At 41.3% G+C, this 13,402-nt stretch overlaps 1 protein-coding gene across 2 annotated transcripts in view; it reads left to right on the forward strand.

Moving 5' to 3' along the window:
• Positions 1-13,402, forward strand: part of grik4 (glutamate receptor, ionotropic, kainate 4) — a gene marked incomplete at both ends in the record, with an annotated part of 123,948 nt that overhangs the window by 40,135 nt on the left and 70,411 nt on the right. For both annotated transcript variants that reach the window (XM_080428961.1, XM_080428962.1), the window contains 2 exons: positions 5,425-5,603; positions 8,195-8,248. In XM_080428961.1, coding sequence (XP_080285087.1) covers positions 5,425-5,603; positions 8,195-8,248 — 233 coding nt within the window. The remainder of the gene's footprint in view (positions 1-5,424; positions 5,604-8,194; positions 8,249-13,402) is intronic.

Below are 13,402 nucleotides of genomic sequence, written 5' to 3' on the forward strand. Positions count from 1 at the left end.
GTGAAATGTTTGTTTTTGTACAAGATCCAAGTGTTTTGCAGTAAAAAAATTTGTCTTAAGGGTAGAGAAAGAAACAAAGGAAACAAAGTCTGCTAACAAGACACAATGTAAATAAGATGTATGGTCCAAACGAAAATAAAATAAACATTAGGCAGAATGTCACAGTTTCTTGTGCAAGTAGAGACAACATTTAGCCGCAGATATAGAATGTGTGTTCATAGTCATATTTACATAACTAAGTGACTAATGACTGTGTGATGACCTATGTCGGCAAGACTGGTATGGCGACAGGGTTCAGCATGTGATGGTTGACAGACGTAAACTGTTCCAAAGTATGGTGGAATGGCTTTTGATACATACGTAGGTATCGCTTGCCTTGCCGCTGTAGAGGCGTGAAAAGGCTGTAGCTGGGGTGGTTAGTGTCCTTGATGATATGCTCAGCCTTGGCTATGCACTTCTGCTTCTCGTATGAAAAAATGTATCCTGGTTTGGTGTGTCATGAAGCCCTAATCCGCCAATGTCATGTGCCTGTTCCACACCTTCTTGTAGGGTAGTGAGCAGTAAAATGACATGCTCCTGGATAAAGTTACAATGACTCTGTGTGACATCGGCTAACATTTCTCCTAATCAGTGCTGAGCTTTGAAGAAAAAGAGTGTGACATATCAGCCATTCCGGAGGCTTACATTTGTTTAACAAAACACCAGACCTCAAACGAGTGTGTTTTTCCACACTCAAACAGCACAGCACAGAAGCAAACTTTGGTCTTTTAACACAGTGCATTGTTCCATATAGCTGGCCCGTAGCTGCAAGAAACCTGTGTCCTGCTACTGTACATTTTGTCCTTCAGGTTTTCACTCAATATAAAATTCCCTACAATGTCGTTTTAGTTTCTATAGAACCTGCCAAATATATGCTTCTCTACAACGTCATTTTTAGTTTCTGCTCTCCTCCAACACTCCCTCACTTCACAGCGATCGTAGCGCTCACTCATCCTCTCAGGTACGCTTCTGCCTCCTGTCACCACAACAATATGGCCTTGTGTTTGCTCAGCAATCTGCAGTCAGCTATAAAATAACATCAGTATGCTGTAATAAAAAGTTGGTGACATTAGAGAGGTTATTCTTGACTACAGGATACAGTACGAGTGTATTCTGAAAACACTTGCTACAGTATATGTTAAAGCTGCAAATGGTTGGAAAGAAAATGGAAGTGCAGCATGGAAGCCTTTTTTGTCTCCAATGTACCATTTCAATTCTACTCTATACCGCTTGGGGTTGTTCTGTAGTCCTGCATCACAATCGTTGACAAAATGACAACAAAACCATGGCCACCAGAGACAGGCACTGAATCTTGATAAACAGCTCGTTTCTAGCAACAGAATGCATCTGAAACGAGGCGTAAGAGAATTAGAAGACATCTATCACTGTCAATTATAGAATTTGTAACACCTAATCATCATTTAATAAAGCAATAAGCCCCAAGAGGCCGATGTTTACAGTAATATTAGAACAGCTAAGGAGCCTTGTTAGGCGTGAAATGTACAGCAGTATTGTTTTTTGAGTGCACAGCACTTTATGTTTATATTTGATGCTGTTCCGTTCTATTTTGATCAAAATGCCTCAAATCATGAACACAGCATGCAATTTCCTTGAAATGTTGCACGCACATTTTCACTAGGCAGAGGAAGAAATTCCACTTGATTTTTTTTAAATCAGCCTCAGGTGGCGCTATAACGGGCCAATTTGTGTTCTTACCTATAACTGCACCGATCTATGTAAAACTTTGTATGTACACTCCCTAGAGGCCAAGGAAAACCCTCTGCCCTGTGTACCAAAATCGTGGGATAAAATTTTCCAAAAGAAAGGGGGAAAAAAAAGAAAAAGAAAAAAAAATAGATGAGGGACCCTCTGGGGGTCCCCGGACCCCCTGGGAGTGTTGGGACCCCCGGCCCACTAGCCGCGCACGGGGCTCTAGTGAGGGCGTGCTTATTTTGGGGTACCAAAATCGTGGGATAAAAATTTCCAAAAGAAAAGTTTAAAAAATATATATATTTGAAAAAAAAACAATAGATGAGGGACCCCCTTGGAGTGTTGGGACCCCCGCGGACCCCCGTGAAACATGGCGAACCCCTTCGGCTGTTTTTTGGGTGGTGAAGCGAAGGACGCGCTTCTGTTGTTGTTGTGGCGATGCAGAGATTTAACCTGCGCTGCTTGGTTTTATGCTTTATCCAACATGACAGCCATGTAAACAAACAGCCAATGTCATTTACAACTAAACGTTGCTCTCAAGAAGGTTTTTGAAAACATTTGAAGTGAGAAATAGACGATGCAATAACCGAAAAGTGATTGTATTTGATCCACTGCACTTCCTTGTTTATCGTGGCTCAAAACGCTCGCCCCAAAACACAGTCGCCCCGGGGCAAATCCGGCGGTATTACAGGCAAATCGGCAGTATATAGAATGGGGGCGAGTGTGTTTTGGGGCGAGTTTTTATTTATTTTGTCATTTGTTTTCCGAGGCGAACTTGTCCGGCCAGCCCAATACTTATGGAGTACTTTCATTGCCATAAGCAAGGAAATACTTCGTTTTGTTGTTACTTTTGGGTAAATGTATTTATGTATTTATTAAGTAGCCGTGTAATAAGCGGGATAATGGTGGTTAATCGCCCTGAAGGGCTTTAAATTTCAATATTGACTACCTCCCCAATGCATTATCCCTTGCATACTTTTGCGAGCGACCGCTGATTTCAATGGCCGCCGCTTCGTGTTGTTTCGGCTGTGGCCGTCGGTGTTCGGTTGTGCTGACGGTAAACGGTGCGAAAGTGTTTCCCTGTCCGGTGTGGTCGTAATGTGGTGAGTAGAATTAATTATGTTGCGAGGTGGAAAATGTGTAGTGAGCAATGAGAAGTACCCTACGCCACCCGTAAATTCAGCGCGCACGTTGTGGCTGGTGTTGTGGCTGGTGTTGTGGTGACATGTCATATTTAGTTGTTGTGTTTAGTCGAAATCAATGCTGTGGGTATGGCGTCAGCGGCGAGAGGTGCAAATCAATGGAGTGGGTGTGGCGTCAGCGGCGGAAGTCAATCTCCCTTTATATAAGTAGATATAACATGTGGGTAGCTCAACACAAGGGACACAAGCCTACAAACTGGACAATCTGGAGGTATTGCGGAGGGGAGGATGAGTAGGAAGATGGAAGCTATCCTGATGATCCCCTCCCAACCCCCTATGATGAGCTAGTGGAGTTGAGCAGCACCTTCAGCCACAGACTGATTGTCCCTCTGTTTAATACTGAGTGACTCGGTCAGGCCTTTTTAGCCATTAAGGGCGGATTCAGACAATGGTCCCGGCCGGGTGCGCATCCGGGGCCACTTGGCAGATGTTGTGATAGTGTGAACGTTGCGTATCGTTCCCCGGAACGGATCACCTGGGGAGGTAGTCTTGGGTCCGATTCATGCGCACTCGGGTGTGGAACGCTGCAATGTGAAGCCATCCGTACCAACAGAAGGAAGTGGACTGCTAATCATATATCATTTATATATTTTTATAATGACACATTATTTTAGCTGGGTTGTACCTACTCATAGTTCTACTTGAACGTTGACAATAAATAATAATCCCACTAGTGTTTGAGTAGCGCGAGCCGTGAAAAAACATAAACAAAAAACACATGTGTAGCGAACGCTGCAGCTAGGATAAAGATAGCAAGGATTAGTCTATGACGTCACTGCTAAAATACCAAGGATGCGTCAGTGACGTCACTGTCATATGATAATTACAGACAACGTTACATTGCGAGGTTTCAAAGACCAGCGCACACACTGCTTTGGTTGTGTATTGTTGTTCTGTTTATATTATAAATCTAGACAACGTCAGGAACACAGTCAAACTTTATTATTCACTCTAAACACTGACAAGTGACTCATCTTCTGTGAATGATATTCTGTATCTCCCAAAGCCCCATAGTCCACAGCGCCCCCATGAGACACATAAGTACCATTACTGTTGAATGAAGTGTACTCTGGTACAGAACAATCTTGGCCAATGGGAATGCTGGCCAGCTGGGAGAGGGCAATCGTACTCGGGAACGGTTCGAAACAATCGGACCCAGGCTGAATCCGCCTTTAGCTACATAAGTCCTCAGGTGTTCTGTTCTGTCCTTGGATTAATGACTCGTGCTCACTCTTGCACTTTTTCTCATGGACTACTGGGGTGTACACTAGTATCATAATCAGAAGCCTGCTTAGGTTAACTGCTGTAATTAATCATAATCCACAATGCTGATATTGCATATTGTTACTATGAAGATGTAGGGTGGAGGCTCAGTCAATATCGGTCTTTCTCCAAAAAGTTTCAGATTTTCCTTATAACTCTCCTCCTCAATATTATATATTATATTATTTGCCAAGTTCCCAGAGTAGGTTTATTGTAACTGGCACAGCAGGTCCCTGTGGATGAATATTATGTTGGAGTCAGTCAGGTGTATTTCACACTGTAATGCACCTCACAAATTACATTAAACTGCTCTATGGCTAATTAACCTGGCAACCTCTGTGGACCTGGTACAGTATGTGCAGTGACTGATATCTGCTGCTGAGAATGTCTTGATTAAGTTAATTATATTCTAATTAGAGTAAATCTCACTTACCTTACTGGAATCAAGTACTCCGTTACCTACTCAAATACATGAGACAATCCCTAAGAAGTTGATGCCTTGACAATTGTTTTATTTTATCTTAATTGATTTGAATGAATTCACTACTGGGTGAATGAATATGTCAGAGCAAATTGACACTACAGTACGCCATTTGAGATGTCCTAAAAATTGTGACTTGATTTATCCCTGAACAGTGTTACCTGCCCACTACAAATTAAGGGTTTATTCATTATGTCAAGTGTCTTTCTGCTTGTGACACTGATTTGGAGATGAGGGTCTATGGTTTATATTTTGATTTCAATAGGTCTTTTTATATTTGGTGAACACTTTAACTTAAACAGGCCCTTCACAACTCGATGAGCTATAACTACCTTACTTCAACTTACAAAGGCACACATCAGCCACTACTACTATGCAGACTCTTACTGTTTAGCTACTGTATAGAGTTAAGTTAAAGTGTTGTTTCAATTTACGTACGGTATTAGGCACATACTAATGTAATGTTGTATCCAAGTGGGACAGTGTTTCGTGTGCTAGTTTAGAAATGTTCCTGAAATTATTTTCTGCTTGCAATCATCTATTCTAAATCACACAAAAATAACTATTACAGTATGTCTCCAATTCGGATGGCATACTGGTTTAGAATGTGTTCTGAATAAAGTCTGTGTATCCACTTACGCGTGTGCGTGTGTGCGTGCGTGTGCGTGCGTGCGTGCGTGCGTGTGTGTGTGTGTGCGTGTGCGTGTGCGTGTGTGTGTGTGTTTATAGGCTTGTTGAACCTGGAGCGTCTCCTCAGACAGTTCCTCATCTCTAAGGAGACCCTGTCTGTACGTATGCTAGATGACAGCCAGGACCCCACCCCTCTGCTCAAGGAGATACGAGATGACAAAACTGCCACTATCATCGTAGAGGCCAACGCCACCATGTCACACATCATTCTAGAACGGGTGAGTCTGGTACTCAACATAGAACAATTGTTCATGGATTATAACTAGTCTGAACCATAACACTGGTTCTTTATTCATATAATACATCATCTTACACATTTAAAAACTAGACATCAGATTATGTGGCCTCTCTGTCCAATCTTTAGGTATTGATAGTAAGCTCCTGTAGTATGTGTGCAGTTTGTTAATAAAGCATTGTTTGTTTTACAAGTTAGATTTGCAACTATGGCCCCACACCTCTTCATAAATTTCAGGCTTCCAAGAGCAGAGGTTGTTCTGTTTCATGTGTGTAGGGAGGGAGGGACTGAAGAGTTCAAGATGACGGTCAATGCTGAAAGTAACAGGAAGGGCATAATTTCATTTTCTGCAGCTTTTCATACATTCTTTGTCCTCAATTATGCTTTGACCCCTAGATATTTGTATTGTATGCTATATTGTATGTTGCATTACTCTCAGTGAATAATATATACAGGGTATGAATAATAAAATATCCCGTGCTCGGCCATAATCTATCCAGCAAATTATGAAAGGTGAAGTTATGAATTGCTTTTGGCCTTGGCTTGGGCTTAGTGTTTAAAGAACAGAGCTACACAGCACTGTAGCAGAAAAATTGTCTGAAATAAAAAAGCAAATTAATTGAATGTACCCATATCTGATGTAACATAAAATTACATAAAATTATACGTAGAAGAACATTAAATCATCTTGTTTCAGTGATTCATAGCCTTTACGAAATCTACACAGTTGATTGGAAAAATGTGACAGTGGATACGATACGTTGGTGTTCATTTAACATTAATTAACTGTTCTTGTGTATTTATACTGTACATTATGCAATGGATCAAAGTCTTCATTCTACATGTCTTGGGCGCCGTGTCCACTGAGAATGCTTTTTGAGCATAAACTTTTCACTCTGGGGTCAATGGTCTAGTTTAGTCCTAGATATCACTTCTAGTCCTCGTTCTAGCTGCCTGTAAGCCATTCACAGGCTAGTAAAAATGTATCTGTATCATCTGCAATTATTTGTTTCCTGATCTATTTTCTATAGTATTTCAAAGGGACACACACATGCACGCACGCACACACACACACACACACCCACACGCCCACGCACCCACAAACACAAAATATACAAATAATAAGCACTCTGGTTGACCACATCTGTACTGACCCAATTTGTTTCCCTGGGGGAAAAATAAATAAATAAACCTAAAATGCTGACACTGAGCAGGTGCTCTAAAAACATGCATGGAATAATTATTGTAAGTGGAACACCCATATGACATATAAAATAACAGATATGCCCTGTCTGGTGCACAAATTCATGCCAATGACCCAATTACACTGTGCTGCACTTTGTGTTCTGCACTTGGCCCAGAGCTGCATCATGCACCCTTCAGCAATGGACCTTTTCATAACAGAGTAAACACAACTGCAGCTAATCAAATGAATAGTGGGTACATTTGATTTAGGTGTACCAGTGTAGCGAGCATTGTGTCATGATCTGTTTCCCTGTTATGTTCTTTTTTTGTAGTACCATACATTTTATTTTGTTTTGCGGTTTAATTGTTGTACTTAGGTTTTATTTCACAGCTATGTTAATTTTATTTTGTAGTACTCTATTGGGTTTCCTGTTTTCTTTTTTACTGTTGCCTGTCTTGACTCTCCCGTCTCGTGACTTCCATTCCCCTTCAGCCAATCATGTGCTAGTTGTTAAACTTGTTCACCTGTATCCTGTTAGCTCCAGCCAATCATGTTCTACTTGTTAATGTTGTTCACCTGTGTCCTGTTTACTTCTGTGTATATATAATCCCCTGATTTCATTGTCAGCTGTCAGACCCAAATGTGTTACTGTATTTGTTTTATCTGCACTTATCTCCTTTTGCCTCTATATTTGATTCAGAATTTGCTTGCCCTTTATGGACTTGTAGTTGTTTGGACTGTCAGTAATTTAGCATTTTCAACATTTCAGCAGAGCCAGGTGCTAAAAAATTCTAATGCTATTTATCAGCACCTGGCTCCTTTTGAATATGTCTTTAGCCCCATGGGGGGAGGATGTAATGAAGGTATAATTAGAGATTTACTCATAAGTGCAGTATAAGTAAAAAAAAAAGAAAAGAAATGTGTATATATATATTTTTTCTTTTTTACCAATGTATGTTAGTAGATAACTAAATTAAATCCTAATGTGCATTGCACCAATATCAAAAAGCAGCAAACAGAGCTGTACATTGTTTTTTGCAAATAATGTTATTTAAATCAAACTGAACTGTTCACCTCATCCTTCGGAACGGCGTATGACTTTGACGTAATAAAATTATAAGTCTGGGTTTAGAGCTGCATACTAATACAGCACACAGTAAAATAATTGATCTATTGAGAGTCATCGTTAGATAAGAACGTGTCTGGTCTTATCAAGATGTCATTTTGATCTCCCTGTGTTAAATGGGGATAGAGTTACACAGAAGTCACTGACTGACTGAGAAGTCACTGACTTCACTCTTTTTATGCCCATCTTTTCTTCCCCTCCTCCTCTCCCTCGCTCCCTTCTGTCTTTCCCTTGCCTCCATCTTAAATGTCTTTCTCTGCAGGCGTCAGAGCTGGGAATGCTGTCTGTCTACTACACATACATCTTCACCTCTATGGTAAGGAAATGGGACACGGGGAACAGACCATTGGAAATTGGGAGTAAAGACCTGGAGGTTCACAGACAGACAGACAGACAGACAGACAGACTCCTCAAAATGACAGTAGTCAGGCAGCATTTTAATTACGGTCAATGCTGAGATTGAAGGAAATGAACGATAAAAATATAGAATCAGGGCGATTGTTGGAAGAAGGATGACATTTAAAGAGGGCTAGATAAACCTTACTGACACCGCTCAATTATTACCTGAATTCAAATGAATGGCATTAACCTGGTATATTTTGGTATGATGGGCTGATCCACAAGAGTTACTGTAGGATTTCAAAGTTGGCAGCTTGAAGACAGAAAATCCAGTTCTATGGAATAATCCTTCAATTTTCCCCCTGGCAGCTCCCTAATGGAAATGAATGAGGTCGGGAACACTTTGCTCTAATGGTGCTATGGGGATGATTCATATCAACCTGATTTATGACTCATTAATGTCCCTTTCCACATGTCTCCTGGTGTGGTTAAAATCCTCAGAAAAATCACCCCTGTTTAATAAATGTAGACTACATGTCAAATATTTTTCTCCCTTCAAAAATGTCCCTAAAGGAAGATTTGTAGTACCTCTTATCCTTGCTCTTTGCCCTCATTTAGTGTTCCAGTATTTATGAATGTATATAATATGTTGGATCCTCCAGAATCTGACAAATCCGACAAGCAGGGTTTGATTTGCTGGGGGTTTGGGGGGGAAATTGGGAATATTTTATGATGTTGTAACATCATGGTATTATATGTGTCTCGTCAAAACCAGATTTATTTTTTCTTCCTGACATGGCTGTGTGTGTGTGTGTGTGTGTGTGTGTGTGTGTGTGTGTGTGTGTGTGTGTGTGTGTGTGTGTGTGTGTGTGTGTGTGTGTGTGTGTGTGTGTGTGTGTGTGTGTGTGTGTGTGTGTGTGTGTGTGTGTGTGTGTTCTATTATAATTCCATAAAAGCTTTAGCTGCTGAGTGTTTGGAACATAGTGACATGTTCTTAAGGCAAAGTCAGATGATCATTGGTATGATCTGGGGTCAGCTCCTCATCTCATATTTGAGGTGGGGTGTTTAGTTACCAAGTGTTACCAATATGTGGGGTGTGGCATTGTTAAAAGGACAACTATCAGACACTGAACATTCTCTAGGGTAGGCCTATATAATTCTCTAGTGCATTTAAGAGCAAAAACCTAAAAATAAAACTATCTTTGAAGGGAATTTCACAAACAACGTTGCTGTCAATATGAGTTGCCACATACAATCCATTTCTGGTCCCATCTCTTATCCATGCATTACTTTGATCTCTTTCCACACCATCTCCTCTTATATCCACCACCTTGCACACTCCCTTTCATCGCCCCTCTCTCTCTCTCTCCTAATCTTCCCCACCTCACCACTCCTTCTTTCACTATCTTCTATTCTCTCCTCTTCTCTCACTCCACCCATCTGTAATGGTGACACCCCAGTGACTAACGACATGCCAGGCCACTGCCCTGCCTAATCTGTTTCCCTTGAATCATCTTGAGATGTTCCTCAAACCGGCCTCTCTCACCCTCTCCAAACAGTGCTTCACAGTGTGGCCATTTCCTGCTTTCTGTTCCTTGTCATTCTTCATGTTTTCCGTCTGTTTTGCTCAACACTGTTGTTGTTCATTGTTGTTGTTTTTTTGTGACATGGAGCCATCGCTGAGAGTTTCTGGGTATGAGTGATGAAAGACAGAGAAGGTGTGGAAATGACAGATACTGAAGAGTTACAGCAATGAGCCTCATGAACGCTGTATTATATTTCATCACCAGTTGGTTTATGTACGGTATTTACATCTATTATCTCTTTGTGTCTGTCTGACCCTCTTTTTTTTATTTTTTTTTTGCAATGAGGCTCATGTACATGGAGCAGATTGTCTTTCCAAATAGAGGCATATTACCTAATACCTCATTTAAATACATGTAAATGGCACATGAGCACCAAGCCGCTATTTACTTGGCAGCGCCACAGTGCATTTAGGGGTGCATTTTACCCTTTTGTGCGGGTTTAGTGGCAGCAAAAGCCACACAATCCTTGTCAATCCTCAGAGTTAAATGACTGCTAAGGATTTTACGTACGCACGCACGCAAATTACCTCCCATGACAAATCTGTTAATTAAGTATTATTGTCTGTAGTCCAAAGATGGAGAGGAGAGAATGACCATCATTAGAGCTAAAGATCTAAATCCCATGCCATGTGCTTCTTGCTACATTAACTACGCTGACTTTCCAAGCATGGGCCTACGATAATACACATTAAAGAATAATCAAGAAACAAGCATCTGCTTAGGTTAATGTGGCATACTAGAATTAGACATGCAGGTGGCAGAATCTATCCAAAAGTATTTTGTTTTCATTATTTGGCACACAGAAGCTCTTAAAACAATTTCACTGTTTCCTGTTAAGTCCACTTAACTTAACCAGTTCTAATACCAGACATCCTGCTCTTTAATGAGAGCTCTAATGGAAATCTGACCACTTGAGGGGGTAAAGCCTGTCCATGTGGAGGTACAGGGAAGCTCGACTGGAGGTTTTTATTTTATTTTCTTATACCACAGATGTACTGACAGATGTGTCAGTAACTGACATTCCAAAGCTTCCATAATTGTACTGCAGCCATGCAGAGCAGGGGTGGGCATAATATGTTTTCCAGAGGGGCCATATACTGACTTTAAAGGTAGGTATAGAAACCATCATCGACTGACTCGTTAACCAGCTCCAAGGCCACTTCGAGAATATGCTTTAGGCCAGGGGTGTCAAACTCATTTTGGTGTCCGGGCAAGATTGGTCAAATGGTGACTTGAGGTGGGCAGACTGGGCACGCAGACACGGAGACACGCATGCACGCTCATGCACATTCAGTTATACATCATTGTTTTTCAGTCTGTTGTCTCAGTCACTGCTATAACTACAGCATATCACTTTAAAAAATGTTATGAAGATTATATACAAATTAATTATGAATTAATTAATTGCACGTCCCACTGGAAGGAGACCCCGGGGCAGACCAAGGACCAGATGGGGGGATTACATCTCCACACTGGCCTGGGAACGCCTCGGGATCTGTTGCCCCCGCGACCCGGCTCCGGATAAGTGTTTGAAGAATCGATGGATGGATTATAAAAAAATGATAAATATTTTCAGTAAATAGCTACAGTACACAACATTATTTTTTTTGAGGCCTACTATCAGCAATGCAACTCAGACAATGAACTCAGTTCAGTCGTTTTTATTGAACAATAACGAAAATTCAGAAAATGTCAATGAATCAAAATAATGACACTCAATGCTTTTTTAACCCTAACAGTAAAAGCTCAGGTCAAAACAACATCATTTTCTTTTTTTCTTTTTTTTTACAAAAAAATGATGTACCTGACATCTCTTTGCTTTAACTGACCTGTCAACATCAGGGACCAGGTTCTGAGCAGTAGTAACTTTCATAATGTAATAATTACTATAAAATCTCCATGTCTCTTCAGCTCTTTATAAACAAAAAATGCATATTTATTTTTTCTATTCTTTTGTCTTTGTTTTAGCCAAAATGTATCACTTGTGACCTTTTTACTTTTGGAAAATAATATTGAAGAAACTGTTAACTGGTTAATGTGTGTACTGTCACTTTAAAAGCGCAATTTATACTTCATCGTACAACAGTGTCACGCACCAAACATGGCCGATCTCCAAGCTCACACCGCGTCTGTTCGCACCACGTTGTGAGCTTGTAGATCAGCCATTTTCGGCAACGATAGACTGAGAAGACAGCGCACATTGAATATGTCACACTAGGCGACACTAGTCATTCATTCGCGTTTTTAAGAGTTTCCTAAACAGATTATTATCATTTGGATTATTAAAATTGTCAACGGAGACAGAGGACGAGTGAAACTTTTGAGCGTTTCACTCGTAACGGCCGTTATTCCACCGCACATGTAAACACAACGACGCAACCACCCGTACAAATGGAACCAAATGGACCCTTACGGTCCCCTTAAAGAAGCGATGTTACGATGTATCCAATAGTGAGCCAATAAAATTCCTCGTCCTTGTTTCCCTGGGCAGCGCTGGTTAGCAGGGATCTATACACTTTTAGACTGACATGTTTGTGCCAGCGTGGGTGATTAGATTTATTTCTTGATCTCCTCTTGTCTTGATTGTTTAGACATGACTTGGCCATTGTTCTCACAAAACAAGTTTGGCCACTATTAGACCTTCACAGTCAGAGGCAAGGGGGGTTGGGGGGGATAACTGCCTGCCGGCTCCGCTGTTTTTTTTGTCTTTTTTTTGTCTCGTTTTTTTTCCATTAGAGCTAGTATGAAAAGGTGTTTTTTCAAATCACTTCGCGGGCCGCAATGGACCTTTCCGCGGGCCGCAAAATGCCCGTGGGCCGCGAGTTTGACAAGCCTGCTTTAGGCTGTGCTAACCAACCAACTTCTCTTTGATGCTTCTCGTCCTGTTAGTGATGAATCTCTCTCAGAGTAGCTGCTGGAACTGAACTACCGAGGGGTGTTGAGCCCCTCTTATAATGCTGGAATGCGGTCCTGACATCACTATGGTGATGTCAGATAGTGTCAGACGTCTCTATATATGGAGCTGCCTATGTTAGTTATGCCCAAATATGGGACCATGACGTCAGTCCTGGACGTGATGGTTATGTCTATACATGGAGTTTCTGGGAAGGGTTCGCTGATGTCAGACTCCGTACATATGGCACGTTTAGGTCTCTATGACGACTTTGCAGGTATATCGTCTCCATCTATGGGGATATCCATATATAGGCTATTGCTGGCAAATATGCCCTGAATGTTTTCTACAGCCGCCCCACGTATTTCCGGTGGAAATACGTAAAAATCCGAAAAATTTCCTTGCATATACCGCCAGTATTTGTCTGTGCCACCCTTTTTGTCTGCTCCGCATGTTTGACCCGTCGTACATCACCCGCGGTATTGATGAGGGTGCGTTCCTTTGTTATGAAGTTTGGATAATATATCCTCTTGAAAGTGCCTTCCACGTTCTAAACGACGCTTTACCTGGGGTCGGCCGCCGCCCCATGAAGCTCTGGCATTCTCAAATTCACTTGTCTAACTGTAGGCTCTTGTACCAGAAGGTGGAGCAG

Source organism: Gymnoscopelus braueri, assembly GCF_963280865.1.
Source record: "Gymnoscopelus braueri genome assembly, chromosome: 5".
Classification (NCBI taxonomy): Eukaryota; Metazoa; Chordata; class Actinopteri; order Myctophiformes; family Myctophidae; genus Gymnoscopelus; species Gymnoscopelus braueri.